The 20722-nt window shown below is 39.9% G+C and overlaps 1 protein-coding gene across 1 annotated transcript; it reads right to left on the bottom strand.

Annotated features, from left to right (window-relative positions):
- Window positions 1-961: 961 nt before the first annotated feature.
- On the bottom strand, window positions 962-6792 carry LOC144648758 (bone morphogenetic protein 2-like). The gene is made up of 3 exons (XM_078508222.1): window positions 6758-6792; window positions 2805-3111; window positions 962-1422 (listed from the first exon to the last, which is right to left on the bottom strand). The coding sequence occupies exons 2-3, from the start codon at window positions 3079-3081 to the stop codon at window positions 1082-1084; spliced, it is 618 nt and encodes a 205-aa protein (XP_078364348.1). The 5' UTR covers window positions 3082-3111; window positions 6758-6792; the 3' UTR covers window positions 962-1081.
- Between the last annotated feature and the right edge of the window lie 13930 nt (window positions 6793-20722).

The following is a 20722-nucleotide window of genomic DNA, read 5'->3' as shown; positions in this document are numbered from 1 at the left end:
TTCTTAGCCCACAGAGAGTTTGGTATTCTGTTTTATTAGCCTGAAATTGTCGCTGCAGTAAGTATTTGGCGAAAAAATACACAAAAAGGCAATTGTTAACCCTTGGAAGTAATATTTCAAAAACATGAGGCAGTGGTTCATCGGGATATCCAAACACCGAGAGGAGAGTTGAAAATCATCACGTGACGACGCGCAGCAGAGTATTTTTGACGAAATCCGAGGTGTTTGGATAGCCGATGAGATACTTTCTCTAGTGTTTGATAGATCTTCTCAATCAAAACAAAAAATAAGGAGTAAACGGACAAATAAAATTTTACAAATCTATTCTAATTAAGACCGGGTATCCAAACCTACTTCACGGTTGTGTTTTTCTTTGTTTTAATTTGATGAATCATTCATGAGTCTGAGAAGTAATAGTCTGAAAAGACTGAAAAGAAGAGTCTGAAAGTACATTCTTGATAAATGTTAGATAAAAACGTAAAGTTTGACAGCGTTTGGCTGAATATTAAAAAAGTTATTAGCGTTCAAAGTCGGCGCGGGCACTTTCCGCCTCCCCCCCCCCCCCCCCCGGGTCTGGATAAGGTTAAAGTGCCTATGAAGTAAAAAACAATAATTGCTGCTACTTTGAAATCCTTTTAAAATTTATATATGGAGATTGGCGTTTTGCCTTTTTTGATATATTTTTTGTTTTCGTTTTAACGATATTTACGTTTTTCTATAATGCAAATGAGCAAAGTGATGTCGTTTTATGAGCTTTTGGCGAATAAACTTTAAACGATTTGGTCGAGTGGATGCTTGGGTCTATTCACCGACAAAACGGAAAAAGAAACCGCTAGCAGAGCAAGAACCGCGTGCGTGGTTAATAACAAAAGGATGACTCATGTGAAACAAATTAAGAAGGGGTCGGATCGAAAATAAAAAAAAATAATAAACAGTCAGTGTTTTTTTTTTTAAGGACAACTGTGTCTTTTCCATTTATTTGTACTTCACATCGACTCAGTGCAAATACAGTGCAAGACGTCGGACATTTTAAATTAACGGAGTTACATGGCTATGGTTGGAAAACATCTCGGTCCTCTAATCAGCGACATCCACATGTTTCTACAGACATGTCTGAGTAAACCCGATCCTTGATTTCGCCGTTGGCATCACGGTAGATGAGACTCTGAGATCGCAGCTCTGTAGGCACGCAGCAGGGGCCTGGCACGGTAGACTCAACCGAATGCCAGAAATCTTGAAAGACTGCATGGTTTGTGGGGCTCAGGTGAGCATCCATGGGAACTGAACATTCACCATCGCAGTAATATGCATGAAAACCAGCAGGAGCAATGATCCAATTATCTTCACCCCAAAGTCTGTTGAAGTCGATATATAAAGAATGCTTCTGGCAAGTGCGGCGACTTGTCCTCGCGGATAGATCCCCTGTTGTACAAACAAAAATAACCGGGTTTAATACTTGATGTCATGGAAATCCCATAGAGGTTCAATAAAGACTTTCTTAGCCGCAATGCTGAAAAAGCTTAAATAATTGCTCGGATCATTGTTCCGACAAACCAACATCAAGTAAGCGAGCAAAGCTTTATTCTTCCACAGGGAAAGGGCGCGTTTTCGTGAACCAATGAAACTTGTCCATCTTATGTTTTTTTTTTTAATTATTATAATTGTTATCGTTATATATACGCAACTGCCTCTTCAAAACCGGTACTTGGCGGGTTTGAAATAGGGTCCTTCGGATCGGTGTACGAGTACGAGATTGGGTAGGAGTATGATTTTTCAAACCTAGTGCTTATGGTTTCGATTATCTCATTTCACACCAATCTCACACCGATATTCTCCTTTTCAACTGGTCAACAGCAGGAAGGAGTTGGGACTCGGGAAACGTAACTGGATTGATATTCGAAAGTCTTACTCTTACTCAATCTCGTACTCGTACTTCAATGTGAAGGTTCCTAATGTCTCCCAGAAGGGCTGCTTTTGCATTATCTGCTCTGCAGTTGATTGGTCCACGGATCATCATCCAATGAATTTTAATCACTTAGGTTTAGATTTATTGACCCGGTGAAAACCTCATCCAGTTGCGTACAGCAAGCTTAGACATTAACGCAGTTTTGTGCAGTTTCTCTAGATGTCTTGCCAAACGGATGTTGTCCGGAAATAAATCAAATTGAATTGAAAAAATCGCGGCCAAAAATTCGGATTGAAACTTATAGATACTTGCAACTTGAAGGAAACGCACAAGGTGAGGATAAAAAAAAAATCACACTTTTTGTTGTTTTACAAGAAACGAAACGAATATCTTTTTACCTCATTCATATTTTTCCCGTCGAGCTAAATTAGCTGAAGTAGTGAGGAAATTCTACGCCTAAGTTCAATTACGAAGTGGCGTTTTATAAAGTATAACGGTTATCAATGAGGTGTCAGGTGTATTTTTGATCAGTATATTTTCAGAGAAATTACTGCAATTGTCAACTAAACTTGGACAACACTTATGCCCCATTAAAGTATAAAATTTTCAATACGAATGAAGCACACTTGTATTATCTAAATCTGTAAGTTATCTTGGTGTTATTTGGTCCTGTATATTGATAATAATAATGATGATACTAAAATGACTTTTAAAGGGAAGATTGTTTCTTTGCTACACTACACAGTCTACCGCTTTGTCCCCGTTTATAGCGCGTCACGCTTAACTGCAATAAGCGCGCCCCACTAACAAGGCATTTGCTTTAGCTAAGTGACATTTTAAAATGATATGTCTTTAATATTCTCTGTCGTACACGTGTATTATCTCTTGATTTGCAAACCTTCATTTTCCAATTTTTGGTTGGTAGTTTCAGACACCTCCATTCCTCTCCTCGCAGATTCATTGACTTGTTTATTAATCGAGTCAAGCATGAACTGCGGTATTTTGTCCTTTGATCCCTTTTTTGGTTTAGGAGGAGTTTTCAAGCCCAGTATTTGCAGCATGGCCTTTTCCACTGCTTTAGCCAATTTCGCCTCTTTGGCCGTTGAAGAAGGGTTCGGTTCCCCAAAACATATGGTTGCTCCAAAGAATAAACAACACAGCAGAGCGATAAACATCTTCAAAGCCAGACGCAGATTGCCTGATCACTGGAAAGAAAACAATGTTAGAGTAAATTCCTTTGTCCTCGGAACGGTTTCTGGACACAGTGACGAAAGGCTGGCATATCAACCTGTTGTTGCTAAGAATGGCATATATTCACTATATAATTTTGAGCTCTAGTGTGTTATCCCGAAAACAAACGGGGAGAGGAAAGGCAATACATGCCTAAAAATTTCCCTATTGTTACAACTTGTAGAATATGTTTTCTTTTTCTTTAGCAACGATTAAAGTCCTGAAAAAGCTTGTAAAAAAGTATGCTACTGCTGCAAAAAATTTTGCCCACTTTCTGTACCAAGGCACCGCTGTGGACACCGCCATGATGTCTCTCCCAGGCTCAGCTCCAGTCCTTGATGTCATGGATATTTGTTAGACATTATCCCATAGGTGGAGCAGAAAAGATGAAACTTAACAACTAGAAGTTCTTAATGAGAAGTGAAATGCTGCCGTTACACTTCAAGAATATATGAATGTACAGAAAAATAACTTCATTTGAAATGTATATTAATATTTTCTTATGTAAAAAGAAAAAAAAAGTTGCAGATGAAGTATACCTGTAAGTCATATCACAATCTTGAAAATCAAAATTCCTACTCATCTCAAATGAAAACAACTCGGCTATTAAATTTCAATACGGTTATGCAAATTTTTCAAGGTTTTATACAACGCCGCTTTTATAATGTACACTTAACCTTCGAATTAAAAGTACAAAATAAAATTAAAAGGTTGGACAAATTTTCATTAAATATACACTGTACATTTGCTGTTAGAAGCAAACGACTTTCGAGTTCCTTGCGTCGCTGTTGCGTGCGGGAACACACGCAAGGGATTATAATTTTCCAGACGCTCGCGGAAAGCAATGTGTAACACAGCATAGCAAAGCCAAACGAAATTTCAAACTGAAGTTATTTAATCTAGTTTCGAGAAATCAGCTAAACGATTTTTATAAAGCGAATCAACATTTTACAATATCTGAGTGAAGTCTGGCGCGCTGATTGGCTAATTTTCATTGTCAATAATAGTACAGACGCATGAAACTCGTTGCTAACGCATTCAGCGAAGGTTTTGTCAAACTTTTCAGCACTGATTTAGCGCTGTATTCTTGATGAGACGAGAATTTTCCCACGAAACTAGAAGTCTTGAATGAGGAAATTATCTAAAATTTATCGGTTAAAACTTAAGAAACTATTGCAACCTGAGAGCAAAAAGATGAGGATGTTAAGACCTGGAAATCGGCGTTGAGCGGGTATGTGTGTTGTAAATGAAATTAAGAAGCTGGACCGGGTTTTGGCGGATTATTTTGTGAACACTTCACTGGATTAAAGGTTAGTTGAACGATTCGAATTTTCTCTTGTATTTCTGGCCGTATTCTTACCAAACTTTTATATTACGAGGCTATGATTCTCCGAATTACAGCGACGAAATTTAGATTCTGCGGCCGTACAACAATCGCATCTTCCTCGTACATTTCTTTCCTTCGTTTTAAAATCAGTTTTGGCTTTTTGTTATTGTAAAAAACAAATTGACATCATTTTTTGATGCGTCTGTCCTGTTATTGATAATAAATTGCGTCATAACATTGTCAAAGTTTGCTGTAGATCCACTCGCCTAGCGGCCAGTGGATCTACAACAAACTTTGACAATGTTATGACGCAATTTATCATGAATAACAAGGTAGACGCATAAAAAACTGATGTCAATTGTTAATTTGAAGATATTTACCATACTGCAGTGGTTTCTAAGTCTTGAAGCTGTCCTGCTTCATCGCCTTTTTAGGTTTTAAAAGACCTCAATGTTCTCTTTTTAGGCGGTCGAGTGTTCTTTAGGGTTATTTCATTCCATTTTGAACTCAAAAAAATGCATTTCTTGTTAGCAAGAGGTGAGAAATATCGTCCTGAATTCAGTCGGTTCGGTTCTTCATGGTTTTATGAAAGCAAGTCGCTGATTGGATAACGTTTGCTGCTTATAGAAAATGACCGCTGATTCGCTGCTTCTTGAATATCCCGTATCTTGATCCGAACCACTGAACCAACTGAACCAAAATTTTCGAATGCTTTCAAGAATATGAAGACTGCCTATCGGCAGCAATAACTATGATTCCTAGCAATTGCCTCTGAAGAAATTGTAAGAAGACTGGTAGAATTTTCTCAATATTGCCACGTTTACCGCCTCATCTGTGAATTATGTTACAGCTGGCCTCTTTTCCGATTGTCTTTGCCGGTATTTTGTAAAACAACCAAGATTCTACGCGCGCTCTTAACATCGTTATTAAGTGAATTCAGAAAAAAAAAAATCCAAAGCAGAGTTTCTGCATCGCCAATCAGCTGGTGTCAAATAACGCCATTAAATCTTCCAATTCTGGTTCCATAATAGTTTCATAACGTTAAAAAAAATAGCATAGACCGATACGACATAACTGGAAAACAATTTTGGGATACTAAATTGAAACAACACTGAAAGTTGTAAAGCAAAACTTATTAAAACATACTAAATAAACGAAGAATTATATAATACTAAATAAAGAAGAATTGCATGTAAAAATTTAACTTGAGTAAGCCTGCAGATAATGCATGCAGTGCAAAATACTAACAACTGCCTTGATAGCAGCAAGAATCGTTGTTAGAAATGTCCACGGAGAATAATTGGATAGGAAATAACGTTTAGCATGCTAGGATGCAACTTTCTTTTTGTCTTCGTCGTTCAGCACTTTAGACAACTTGACTTAGATACCCCATGTGAATTTCAATTAGTTTCTGCCGGGCAATTTACGGCTTAAAGTCGGAATAAGCTCACGGCAATCTTATCAAAATAAACTCACAGCAAAACAATCAATTCACTGCCAAAGGATATCAACTCACGGCAAATCAACTTGCGAGAAAGACAAACACCTCACATCGAATAAAATCAATTCAGGGCCATAGAATATCAAATCGATATCGTCTCACATGTGAGTGACTTGGACGGTCTTAGTCGACACCAAACATTCTCCGTTTTTATTAAAACAGAAACTCGAAATTTTTATATTTTCAAGCTAAATAAAAGGGAAATAAGTGAAAGATAATAAGCATGGCAAAACGCAATAATAGAAAGAAAAAATTGTCACCGCCTACTTCCACTTAGATTTCAAGATGGATTGGGCCCTGAGAAAGCGCTTATACGTGTATTTATTTTATCAACAGTAATAACCGTCGAAAACTCACAGTACTTTCTTTTGTTAGATAAATTGTTCTTGTTTGCGGTGGTTTCGCCATTCTTCAGAGTTTCCAAAACGTAAAAAATTTCTCATTAAGTATTATTAGACGGAATAGCTAATGTATTACACCGCGTGTTACTATAACACGATTCTGCTTAACAAAAGAAAAAGGCTTTCGACTAATTGCCCTTAAAACCAACATAGCAATTGTGTAAACAATGAAGAGCAATAGTTTTAATACTGTCAAACCATTAATACAACATTTTTGCCCTTATTGAAGGGAAAAATGAAAATAAAGATATAACCCTCCGCTGTTTTAGTGATGTAAGTTATATTTTTCTATAATGTGGTTATCTTTAGGAAACTAAAATAAATAGAAAGGGCAATTTGTAAACGTTTCTATTTTAAAAAGCGATAAGCGATGTTAAGCTATTAATACTTACGATTTTAAGATCTTGCCTTTGAGGAAGTTGTGAGAAAACTGATAAAATTGCGTTGTTTCATGCTATTTGATAAAGCATCCACGTAGTTAATTTTTAATAGCTAGCTGTAATTTCACTTCTTTTTATTACCATAAAAGGAAAAGAAAACCAGCACCAATTTTGCTCACTCATTTTGCAAGAATTCAGTGTTAAGCGAAAGACCCGCTTTGCAAGAGAAAATAAAAAAAATAAGTTGGTTGCTGCTCACGGAGAGAAGAACTTTTTTGTCCCTGTACGTTTCTGATGCGATAAAAAAATCCATTTATTTTGTAAATATGCGCAGAGATTGCCCTTGTTTGTCTTACACGATATTCTAGTATTGATTATTTATTAGTTTACACGACCAATTTAAACAGGTGATAATTTTGTTTATCAATGGGCTTTTATTTCACAAAACGTCATGAAATGAAACGGTTGGCTTGGTCCACTAGACGTAGGAACTGACTTTGACCTGCGACTTGTGAAATCGTCAACAGGTGGACGAAACCATGAGTCGAACAAAAACGAGCAAGATAAGAATTAGAAAATTCGTTAATGGGGGAAAATTTATTTTCATTTGTTGCTTATCCCATTATTTCCTTTATGTGTGTGACCAAAAAACAAGTTAGTTAGTGTAACAAAGCGGATCAGCCACTTTAACTCGTTAAACAATTTACCTCTATTGTTAATTTATGATTAGGAACAGGTGCCGATCTCGGTCATCAATGAGTAACCTCGTGAAATAAAATGATTGGTTTGGCTTAGTCAGGGACGAAAAGTGTGACCAGTGACTCGGTGAATGGAAAACAGGTAAAGAAAATCAATGGAGTCAAACAAAAGAGAAGGGCGTGGCTGGAGGTGAAGTAGCTTCTTGTTTCGCATTTTTCGATTTACACACAACAACACGGCACAGTATGACAACGCAGATCTAGCACATGCGACGAACTCTTGTTTGAAAAGAAATTTATATAAGCAATGAGAAGGGCACGGAGTTCCCAGTGTTGTGGTCTGGCCTATTCACATGTATGCACGGGTTGGGTGGTGGGACGAGTTCATATACATGGACGGATAGCGGCTGCCAAAGGCGCCTGATGTGCTGATGTCCGTTCTCGTCCCGTGACTCTAACTGTGAAGCGCATTGAGCTTTGTAAATGCGCTATACAAGAACCATTACCATTACCATAATGAAATTTGTTTTCAGCGTTATATTAACTTGTTTCACATCCTACAAAATTAGATCGGATTTTGCTCGCACATTATCCTATCGGAGCCACCCGCACCTTTGGCGTGATGCCGCCAAGACAATACGAATTCACAAGTAAATGAAGTAAAAATAAATCGTCTTTATTTTATAAAGATAAAGATAAAGATTTTATTTGCCTCTCCAAAAAAGGTTTTTCAGGGTAAATTACAATAAAATATTAAAACTGTACAGCTAACTGTACAGCTACTTTTATGAGGGTAGCACTTAATAGTCTTGCGACTAATAAACCTGTGGCCCTCGGATTTTCCGATCGAATTGGAATTTAGAAGTGTTACTTTTTGTGGAGGGAGGAAAACCGGAGAACCCGGAGAAAAACCCTCGGAGCAAGGACGAGAACCAACAACAAACTCTACCCACATATGACGCCGGGCCCGGGAATCGAACTCGGGCCACAAAAGCAGAAATCGATCTAAAATAGACACGCTAATATGTCTTTAGACCAAGTCTGCTCTACAAATAAGTAAAATAAGGTTTCTCGGCACTCGTCATATAATGGTATAAAAGCTTGTAGTAAATCCGTGGCTGATTTCATTTATTACAATTTTATTTTAGTTTCATTGTCTGAGAAAGTCTTCCAGGCGTTACAAATAGGCTCAATCCTTTTTGATGAAACTTCCTGCAGACGTCGGCCTTGAAAAGATATTCTTAAAGCCTTTTTGTTTATGTTTTGTTTTCAAAAGATTCCTCGTGGTTCTATTTCGGTTCTTAACATCATGAAAAATCATGTGTTTGGAGATCTAGGTTTGGATTAGTATGAAAACTTCCGGTATTGAGGAAATGGGAAATGCTGTTCACAGGCTAATTTCAAGGCGACTACAACCTGAACGGCTTACATCACGCAAAGAGCACTGATTTATACCGAGGTTACGTTTAAGATTAGCACGTACAAACAAAACATTAAAATAAATGCTTTCCCTCTGTAAACGTTTTAAATGTAATCTTCGTTTTTGTTCGACTCCGATTATTTCGTCCACCTGTCGATTCTACGATTCGCAGGTCAAAGTCAGTTCCTACGTCTAATGGACCAAGCCAACCGTTTCAAAATCCGTTTCAAAATCCGTTTCAAAATCCGTTTCAAAATCCGTTTCAAAATCCGTTTCAAAATCCGTTTCAAAATCCGTTTCAAAATCCGTTTCAAAATTCGGTGAAAATTCGCGAATTTTTACCGTTAGTTTTTATTGTGAATTGTTTTAAAACCCCTAACTGATAAGTATCCTACTTTAAGCTATTAAGTGTTATACTCTGAAGTTTCGAACAATTTTAAAAGGTCGCGGCCACGGTACCTCACCGATTTGGCTGAAATTTTGCATGTAATCATGATTTGGGGTCCTTAGTACGAAACGGATGTTTTAAAGTTCTATAAATTTTTACTTTTGAAATGAAGGAGACAGCCATTTTCGATCGGCTTCGAGAGCTAGCAAATATGGCGGATCGAAGGACTTCTTGTTACTCTATCTCCGAGCCTAACATAACATTTTAGCAAAAACCATTTGCACCACCTTAAAGAGCTATCTTTTTACTTTCGTTCTGTATCGAACATTTGCTGAAACGAAAAGTTTGGATTTTGAACGAGCAAGATGCTGTACGGTACTTCCAGCATGATTTTTCGACTCATAAATTTACGGTATAACGAAAGACCGATATCTCCCATGTTATGTCGATTGAGAACGTGCCATTTATCAGACATGTAGAGTTTTTATAGATGATTTGATATCAGAAATAAAAATATGGGCAACTCTATTTGGAAAAGAGAAAACAATTTAACAAGTTGCTGTACTTTGCGGTATGATGCAACCATCAACATGAACGTCGTGGTACAATGTGGAGATAAAGCGTTGACATTTTCGTCTTCTTCGAAAAAAATGTAAGCAAATTTTGTTTTCAAACAACGATTTAGTACCCTAAATAAAGAGGAAAAATCGTTTGAATAATTTTGTAGAAGGCTCTCGATCACTGCTTTGATTTAACTGATATAAACAAAGAACGGCCTTGAAACAGTTCTTTATCAATATGCCCAAAGGAAGCCGCACACTTATTTTATTTTGCATTTCAAGCCGATTAAACTATTCATAAAGCGACAAAACAGCAAAATATTCTTAGAATACAAGTGCAGTTAAATATTGATCTGAATAACGTGAAAGATTATGATCTGCTCCAAAGTAAATATTCAACATCAAGTTACATTATATCTTCGTCACGTAATACATTCGAACGTTGTTACTTTGCTGAAATAGTTCAAAGCTGGACTTACCTTGTGTTTAACTAAGGCATTCCAATATCAACAGTTCTCCCTCCAGTTATTTTAAGTTAAGTTGAAGCTTGGTATATTTCTGTGTTTTTGGACGGAATATCTCGAGCGACACTAAATAAATAAACTGCACTTGAAATGCACAATTTTAGCAATGGCTAAGGGTGGAGGGGTCGGGGTCGAAATGCCCGCTGTCGAACAGTAGATGAGCTATTCGGGCACAACGAACTCACCGAACGAAAGGGAAAATATCAGAAAGAATCTTATCTTTTATCTTTGTTATAATGAAACTATATATTTTGCCAAGAATCGCGCATAGGTTTTATAATTCGAACACAACATCAATACAACAAACAAACAAGATTTGGGACACAATCAACATCCAGGGGCTTATCCAGAAATTTTTTATTAGCAGGGGGTGGGGGGGGGGGGTCCAAAATTTGATTCAGAAAACACTGTTGAAACTTTTTTGCTTCAAATAACTTCACCCCCGCATCTCCTCACCAGCCACCAGTATCGGTTGCACATCCATGGTTTAAAAAAGATGAAAACTATGAGCTACCATAAACAGTACTAATACACGTGCGTGAGAGAAGTGTAGTTTGGGACCGGTCATAATGTTCAGGGGGGGGGGATGGGCTATGAATTTTTTCTTTTTAAGTACTGATATCAGTGGCCCACCCCCGAATTATTTCACACAATTGGGGTGGCCCACCCCTGGAGTGGCACAGAAAAACCTGGTGGCCCACCTCCACCCCTCCCCCGCCAACCAAAATCAGTAGTGTAGATAGGTACAAAGGGAACATTAGCTTACCACTTTAGTCAAAATCTCCAAAAAGTTATCGAGATCGAAAGTTTGAATCATGTCAGTATTAGAATCCTGAAATGCTATCTTAGACATTCTGGTAGAATTTTTGTACTGTTTTAGATGAACTTTTTACAGTGCAAAGGGATACTAATAGTTGGTGGTTTTGAGTTAATGATTTTTGTACAAAGCAAAGTCAGGAGCCCGTGGCAAAGTAGAGGGGTCCGGGAGAATGCTCCCCGGGAAATTCAGATTTTTAGAAACTCAGAAATACTATTTCTGCATTCTGGTGAATATTTGTACCATTGTAGAAGTAGTCTCTGCAGTTTAAAGGGATAACAATAGTTGGTGGTTTTGAGTTAATGATGTTTGGTACAAGGCAAATTAGGGGGTCTGGGGGAATGTTCCACGGGAACATTTAGATTTTTAGCACCTCAGAAACGCTGTTTTAGGCATCCTGATAGAATGTTTGCACTTTTATAGATGCTGTTTTATGAATAATTTAACCATGACCCACCCCAAATGCAGTGCATTTTTTTTCCTGACCCACCCTTTTTGACATGTTGAAAAATAGTGGCCCACCCCCAATTTTTCATAGCCCACCCCCCTCTGTACTTTATGACCGTTCCCTTATCACTGTCGATGCAAGAATTTCAGTGTCAGGCAAGTGTCATGTCTGTTGAGGGGGGCTTTCGGAAACCCGAACTTTCCCCCCTGGATCCGCCACTAACATCTTACGCTATCTATTGGGCGTATAAAAGTGCCCTAAGGTAAAACGATGTAACACGAAGAACCGTTTATTATATTTAATGGGGATGAGACCTTTTGAACATTAAGCGCCCAATTCCAATACGCATCCTTATACTGATAAGCGCCCCTGTCCCTGCTGTCATGAGCGCCCTATTCTAAAAGGCATACCTTTTCCTATAAGCAACCTCAATGTTAAAAGTGCCCTATTCTGATATAATAGTATTATATGTTATTTTCATTAGGGGGTGGAGGTGAGGGGCACAACTCGTGGCCTCCTATCTTTTCAGTTATTACAGTTTTACGGCGAGGAAGGGATAGAGAAGCTAGAAGGATAGAACACGGGCGATCCAAGCAATCGTGATTGCCCCAATCGCCGCAGACGTTAGCGATCGTCTGTGTAATTTTCTCATATATAATCGCCCCGATCGCAAGACAACTTTTTTAAGGTGACAGAAGCGATTGAAACGATCAGGGCGATTATATGGGAACCAGCCTTTATGAGAGTACAAAACACACAGCTTACGAATGTTCTCGCCATCACCTGTCGTTTGTGTGCTTGTACAGTTTGAAGATCATTTCAGATTTCCCGTTTTTCGCAAACCAAAGAAACATTTTACGGTTAAAATAGTAAAGCTCCGCCATTAAGTTAATTATAAGACCTCAAGTGGTGCTTGACGTGTTTTTATTGAAAAAATTCATACACTTTTTGTAAAAGGAATTTGTAAAATAAAACACTCTGATGACGCGACCAAAGCAAGAAAATGTCTCCAAGCCAATCAAAAGCCGCGAACAAGAAATGTTTCAATGCGATTGGTTACTAGTTCACACAAAAGAAATTCTAAAAATCATATATTCTCTTGTCAACTGATTTAAACAATAATAAAAAATATAATGAATAATTGGGGCACGTTGTACCCCCTCCTTGCCATAGTTACAACAAGTCTGAACCATTGAATGGCCCGGTGGGCCTTTTTCTGTGCAGCAGGTATTCTCATTTTATTTGGTTTTCATGCTGTCATGTGTCGTCATCAAAATTCTAAAACCCAGAAGTTTTTATCCTTCACTGGCTATTAGACTCCCTTAATATATATCTTGCTGACGGTGTTTAGCTCGATAGCATTCGCCGTCTTTAAGATAGTGAATTTCGAATTCAGTTTCAGAGTTTCACGCCGCCAGAAGGCTGTCACGTTTTCTAAAAGAAAATGCCTTATCCTGCGATTTTTAACAATCTGATCAGTTGAGGTTTTGCGAGAAGTGTTTATGTGAATGTTTACTTATTCATGGGGGTGATTTGACCACCCTTTGTAGCAGAATTTAATGCCAAATGAAACATTTTGCACGAGAACGGAATAACGTACAAACCTGAACCTTGGACAAGTAGTTTATATAGTAGTTTTCTAAAACCTATAATATTCCTGATTTTTTTCCTCAAAAGTATTGGATTAATTTTTACGCGGCGTGACAGTGCCGTTACAGTGAAAACCCTTTATAATCGTTTCTAGTCCAATAAGCGCCCATATTCTAATAGGCATCCCAATTCTGATAAACGCCCCTGTTCCAATTAATGCTACTATTCCAATAAGCTCCATTTTTATATGACTGAATCCTCGCGCGGGCAAGATGAAGCGAATCCTTTATTCTGATTGGCTACGCTAGCATCCAAGATGGGCGTATCTTGCCCGCTTAAGATTTCCCGCGTCGGTCCCGCGAGAAGAATGTCTCTTTTTGGCCATGTAATAAATCCTTTATTGATCAGGCATTTTTTGTCAAGATGGCTACATGGATATCGGCGTCGTCTCTTTTTGCGTTTTTATTGACCCCGACTTCGTCTCGGTCCATAAAAGAAAAATGCAAAACGGAACTTGGGCAATATCCAGTCAGCTTGACCTCACGCTTGGTCAATAACACTTCCGATGAACACACCTATTCCAGTTATCGCTTCCTATATTCCAAAAAGGTGCCCGCCCTTTTTTCCTCCAATGAGGGCGTTCCTATTCCAGTTCCAATAAGCCCCCCCCCCCCCCCTTATCCAGTGCCTGTTTACAGCGCACCTGCTCCAATTAGTACTTATACTGTAATAAGCGACTCTATTCCAATAAGGTGAGATGAGCCCCCTCCCTCCCTTGTTCTAATGAAAGGGGAAAGTCGGAGTGAAAGCTGGCCCTTACTGTTTCCATTAGGGTAGGGAGCAAAAACTATTTGTCCCTTTATTTGCTAGCTGAGCCACCATTTGAACGTTATTTTCTAAAATGAACTGAATTACAAATATTTAAGAGTAATAATTAGTACATGTTCATCAATGAAATGATCTATCGTTTTTATACAACTTCAGAAAAATTGTACAAGGAAGTGGAATTAACAACTTCGTACATGCTTCGCCAAATATTGTTAACTTTTAACCTCGTGCTTTTCTCAGAAAATTCAACGCTAAAAAACGATCGTGAATATTAACTGCATTCAAACGTTCGAGCTCAAATTTTTAATTCCATGTTATATTTTATGAGATTACAAAAACTATTAGCACTTCGTTTGCACCGTGGGAAATTTCCAAAGTTTTCACAGACGTGATATAATTGAATTAACATTGCGGTTTGCCAAGGATGTCAGTTTCACAGAGCATTGATCGAAATCTTAAACTTAATTCGTCCCTTCTGTTGCTTTGTGATCTATAATGGAAATGCGGAAGCAAAGCGAGGTTTAAATGGTGCTTAGATTATCTGAGAGAGTGCTGATAGCTGTTGGAAAAGCCTAAAGGTGAGTCAAGCATTTAACTTATTGAATAACAACAGAAACTAGCAAAGTGCATGTTTACTGCAAGTGACACTTCCAAAATGCTAATGGCGCCATAGGCCGGTATGATCCTAGGCCTATAAAAAATACGGTTTTAATGTCCATCCTCATTTGTGTTTGTTTTGCGTAATTTTCTTCCGTTTGTTCGACGATTAAGCGCCTTTACTGGATATCAGGTAATGATCTTTATTCATTTCATCCGCAGAAGAGCGGCCATATTTCACTACTGACGTTCATAATGTATTTACTTTATTTCCATCAGTAAATCGAAGAAGTGATAATAACTCCTCTTTGAAATCATTCCAACGACGCAAACTGTCTTTATTCAGCTAGAAATCACTATTTAGAAGTAATATTTCTGACACTTTATCAATCATCGAAGATAATTCAAATGCTTCTCCTCATTATTGTTGGTGTTGGTGGTTTCACAATCGTCAAACCTTAGCAACTTGAAAAAATTTTTAATTGCGTGCTATCGACATAACATGGGAGATATTGGTCTTTCGATAAACAGTAAATTCATAAGTCTTTAAAGCAACCTAGAGGTACACTACAACATTTTGCTCGTTAAAAACCAAAACGTTTAATTTCGACAAAATTTTCGGTACAGGACAAGAGTAAAAGAATGAATCTTTAAGATGGCACTAATAGTTTTTGTCGAAAGCTCATGGTACGCTTGTAGGTAAAGTGACAAGTAGTCCTTCGTTCCGCCATATTGGTTCGCCTTCGGGGCCGATCAAAACAGGCCATGTTCATAATTCCCAAAGTAATAATTTAGAGAACTTAAAAATATCCAATCCGTAGTTAAGACCCCAAACCAAGACTACATGCAAAATTTCAGCCAAATCGGTGGGGTACCATGGCCGGTCCAAGTTCGAATTTTCCAGAGTACTACACTTAATCAAATATTCTTAAAAACCGTTTATAGCGGCGCTTGTCCGCCGCTAGCTGGACCGTGCAATTCCCACTGATGATCGGCTCAACGAATATCGAACCAATTTCTTTTATGGAACGCCTCCTTTAATGTTGTATCTGACCGTGAAACTAAAAATAATTGATTTACAAAATTAGCAACAAGAAATTAGCTAAAGAAATACTCTAGGTAAATTAAACTTTCATTGTTGCCGGATCTAGCGAGAGTTGTCCCTGAAAAAACCTTTCCTTCCTTCGATAAAAAACGACAGACAATTTCTTTGCCTTCCTTCAGACCACGAGTGCTTGTGAAATCGATCAAATTATTAAATTACACAAAAGATGCGTTCTGCGTGGAAATGCGATACGGCTTAAGGAGCGCGTGACGAGCCACCTAGTGTGACTATTGATCAGTGGGGGGGGGGGGGGAGAAAGTCGGCACTTTTCTTTGGAGACATAGCAGTGCCTGGATACAGGGTGTGAGTCTATATCAATCAAGCCGTTGCTATGAAAGACGTCACCCAAAGTTTTGTTTTCTCAGAAAGATTTAAATATCAATGACTGCATGTGTGTGAAATGCGAATAGTGACGGTGTTTGCGTCTGATGTTTCACGCCACTGATTTCTCACCTCATGTTTCACGTCACTGAGAATATTTTGGCGGCGTGGAATACCAAGCGAAAAATTGGTCACGGTTGACATTTAACAACCAAAAAATGGTAAATCATTTCAGAATCATTGGAGTTATTTTTAATTCGTATAATTCGCAAGCCCTACTCTTGCCAGAATGGACACCGATATCACCGTTTGTTGTTGTGATGTCCGGCAAACTTCAAAAGAACAAGCAAAATGCAAATAGCTATTGTGTTTTGTTCACGGTCATGACAAAGACATGTGAACTAGACAATGACTTTGTCAAGCTATTCACTGTGCCCTTAGCCACCATTCGATAGCTACTGCGCACATTCTGTTGCCCGGCACCGCTATGTCCCCTTTTTCAGTCGTGTAACAAAGAGAGTTTCTCCCCCCCCCCCCCTGCTATTGATTAAACAATTACTGAATCAAAACAACAAAATCAAAACAAGGGATAAACCGTGCCATAGGGGCACTTACATGGCTCCCCTTGAAATCACCGTATTTCAAAGCAAAACGAAACATAATTAAACTAACAAGTTCAGAGTTCGTTGACATGTCCGTGTCTAGTCCTTCTTCTGAATGTCTTCGTTTAATGGCTCCCCATGCTGGAATCCCGGTCTTTCCTCTCTTGGCAGCAGCAGGACAAGCTTTTGAATGGGTCTTTCCAGAACTGATGGAGGGTGCACTCTCTTGCCAGTGCTGGAGAGATCAGGGTCTCCAACTGCCACCTTGACACTACGCACCAGTCCATCGGCCTTGTTGGGATACTTTTTTATCACACGAGCAATGCTCCACGGATTCCTCTTTTTGTTGTCGTCTTTAACGATAACCACGTCGCCAACTTGCATGTTACGGCGTGGCCTTGTCCACTTGGACCTCTCTTGTAAGCTATGAAGAAACTCCTTCCTCCAACGGTCCCAGAATTCGCATGACATGCTGAACTCTTCGCCAACGTTTCCTTGAGTACAGGTCCTCTCTTTGAAAAACGCCAGGCGGTGGTAGAACCGGCCTTGCTTTCATTGTGAGGATATGATTTGGCGTCAATGGAGATAGTGACTCTGGGTCGCGATCGCTTCGGTCTCACAAATCAGCGTGTGAAAGGACTCTCCATCCAGGGAACTTGCACTCTTCTGCAGGAGGGCTGATAATACGTTGCGAATGGTCCTGATTTGGCGCTCCCATACTCCTCCTGCATGGCTCGCTGATGGGGGATTCATCTTAAAGGTCATCCAATCACAATTCTCTTTCAACATCTCAGCGTTGATCTTGCCTTGATCCATAGACAGCAACGCGTCGCGGAGCTTTCGTTTTACTCCAATGAAATTCGTTCCTTGATCACTGCGCAACTGACGCACAGGACCCCTTCTGCAGATGAAGCGACGCAGGGCTTGGAAGAACGAGTCAGTTTCCAAGGAATTCGAGACTTCGCGATGTACGGCTCTTGATGCCATGCACGTGAAGAGGGCAACATACTTCTTTACTCCCTTGCGTCCCTCCTTAATATACCATGGTCCACAGTAGTCGACGGCGTAGTAGGTACAGGGGGTGCCGGTTCCAGACTATCCTCCGGAAGGTCGGACATTTTCTGCTCCTGGACTGCACCTCGTAACTTCCTGCAGGTGACACACTTTGCAATTTTGGATGCCACAGCTGATGTTCCGCCAATAACCCAGAATCCATTAGCTCGGATCTCGTTTAAGGACATTCCACGACCTTGATGTTGAACCTTCTCATGGTAGTACTTAATGATCAGACCTGTCACGTGGCCTTTCCTCGGAAGGATGACTGGGAACTTTGTTTCATCTGTGAAAGCCCCTCGCTGGATCCGACTACCAACGCGCAGTACTCCATCATGGTCAAAGAATGGGTCGAGGCGGTACAACGAGCTCGTTGCCTTCATGGCTCTCTTCTTCTGCTGCGCAGATGATCCATCTTGCCCTTCTTGAAACGGCTTTAACAAAAGGCGACCTTTTGGGCTGCTTTAAGGACCACCCTTTCAGCTGATAAAAGCTCTTCCACTGTCAGGGCAGGCCTTTATTGACGTTTGACTGATTCAGCACAACTTTCCTTCTTGGAGTACGCCAGTTGACGGAGCTTTTGCTTGAAGCGTAGACAGATAGCAACGGCTCTACAAGCCCTGTGCCAATCCGAGAAGTAGCTTAAACTTTCAGCAAGGCTCCATGGCTCTTGCGTACTTGTTGCATAAGATGACAAGGTCTTGATCCTTGAGGGGTTGTGGCCACTGGTCTTCGGGCGTCCAAAGGAACTCTGGCCCTGAGATCCATCTTGAACTTTCAACGATTTCCTTGGCAGTGATACCACGTAAGGCATCATCGGCTGGGTTACACTTCGTTTCGACGTGTCTCCATTTGCTTTGCGCATAATCAGGGAACAGTGGATCTGGCCTTTGTCGTCTACCTTATGAACGTATGAACACTGGCCATACCCAGTCGTGCTTGCGTCTGAGAAGTGATGAAGCTGGGTTGACATCACCGTTCCGAAACCTTCTGGTTTGAAACATCTGCGAACGGAGAGTTCTTCTAAGTGGTGTTACGCATCCCTCCATTTCAGCCAACGCGATCTTACGTTCTAGGGAATAGGGTCGTCCCATTCCACTTTACCTCTACACAGATCTTGTAGAAGGCCCTTTCCTGTCAAGATTAGAGGTTCCAGGAACCCCAACGGATCGTACACACTGCTAATAGTATACAGAATTCCTCTTCGCGTTAAAGGGCGATCTTGCATTACGATCTGGAACTTGAAAGCGTCTGACTCGATACACCAACTCACACCAAGCGCTCTTTTCATAGGCAGCTCATTCTTCTCGAGATTCAACTCCTTAATGCCTTTCGCACGATCCTCCACTGGTATGGACTCGATGACTTCTCTTTTGTTGCTTGTAAATTTATGCAGGTTGAATCATCTGCGCCGACACATTTCTTTAGTCTTGGGTATGAGCTCCTTTGCCTCACTTGTGGAAGGTACAGATTTTAGACCGTTTCTCGTTATTCGGTAGGGCTAACGCTTCATTTCGTAGTGGCAATGGCAGTTCATAGTGTCCGTCTGAACGATGGGTGATTCCTTCTTTAACTTTCGCCATGAATCTTCGATCATCCATGGAAAGGGTTTGTTGAGCCACGTGTTTCCCTTCATTGAAATCTCGCTCGAACATTCTCTTAACTGCTTCTGGAGAGATGATTTCCTTTACGCGTGCCTCAACAACAAAACTATGGGAAGAAAATTCTTCGCTGCCAATCTCCTTCACAGCAACTCTGTGACATAAGACATCCGAATCTTCTGTGGTGGTACTTCCTGTCACTGGACCAATGATGTCCCAACCAAGGAGGGTACGGATGGCATAAGGATCGCTGCTCCTACCAGGAATGACCTGCTTCGGCTTTATGGCGTTTGGACAGTTTAAGCCAATCAAAAGTCCCACTTGCAGATCGTTTTGGTACGGGTAAATCTTGTTGGCTAAGTGACTTAGGTGTGGCCATTTTGCTGCCGACTCTGGTGTTGGGATCTCGTTTCTTCTCGATGGTACAGTCCGACCTCTATTAAGCAGCCACCTATTAAGCGGCCACCCTCCATTAAGCGGCCACTTTCGAAAGTCCCGATTTATTTGTCACTGAACTGCTGTATTTGATACTTCTATTTAACGGCCACCTCTATTAAGCGGCAGCAGCCACCTTTTTGCTGTCACAAGTGTATTATTTATATGGGTTTTTACCTCTATTAAGCGGCCAGCAAATTATCTTTCCAAGCGAAATGGTGACAGATGATATATATCGTCCGTGAAATATCTTGAGCTAATTTTTTTACATACTAACTGTTGATGCAAAAAGGCTTAAGAAACTTGTCAACGATGTTTTGCATATTTTTCTGTACATTTTCAACCTGAAGAAATACTGTACATTTCAACTACGTGCCCTCTGAATTAGAGCTAGAACTATACATCGGCTGGAAATGCACTTGATGTTTTGTTACAATGAATTTTGGATTTATCTTTATATATGTTCACTTTTTAAAAACATTTTGCTATATAGAGTCAATAAAATCATGTTTACTGCCATTAGACTCAATTGAAGTTGAACACAATGCATGATTCAGAAGTAGTTCCTACTCGAAGAGTAAGCGGTCTTATCGTGGAAAGAATGGATAGAGAGGTCCACATCAAGCTTCACAAGACGTACTCAAGGAACGAAATACAGTCCGACCTCTATTAAGCGGCCACCCTCCCGGACTTTGAAAAGTGGCCGCTTAACTTGCAGTTCTTCGAGTACGCTCTCCTTAACGAAAGTTCCGTTACTAGCTGGTTTGAGTAGCGCATAAATCACCACTTGTCGTTCGGGGTTGTCTTGGTGGTACATTCGAACCGGAACAATCATAAAGTTCATGATGGCATCGATGACTCCAGTAGCATTACAGGTACTTGTACAGCTGCTAGTTGCTTCAGCTGCCTGAACAACTCTTGCTTGGTCTTCACTACTTTGCTTGGGAGAAATTCTGCTTTCATCATGAAGGACGGTCGGGTGGGGCATGC

The sequence above is a fragment of the Oculina patagonica genome, chromosome 4 (genome assembly GCF_052425735.1).
Source record: "Oculina patagonica isolate OP01 chromosome 4, crgOcupat, whole genome shotgun sequence".
Lineage (NCBI taxonomy): Eukaryota > Metazoa > Cnidaria > Anthozoa > Scleractinia > Oculinidae > Oculina > Oculina patagonica.
The sequence above is the reverse complement of the archived record's forward strand: the minus strand, read 5'-3'. Positions and strand labels throughout refer to the sequence as shown.

Excerpts from the sequence above, each read along its gene's own strand:
- LOC144648758 (XM_078508222.1), bottom strand. The coding sequence starts at position 3,081 with ATGTTTATCGCTCTGCTGTGTTGTTTATTCTTTGGAGCAACCATATGT. Across the intron at positions 1,423-2,804 it reads CCAAAAATTGGAAAATGAAG|GGGATCTATCCGCGAGGACA; the intron begins GTTTGCAAATCA and ends TTTGTACAACAG.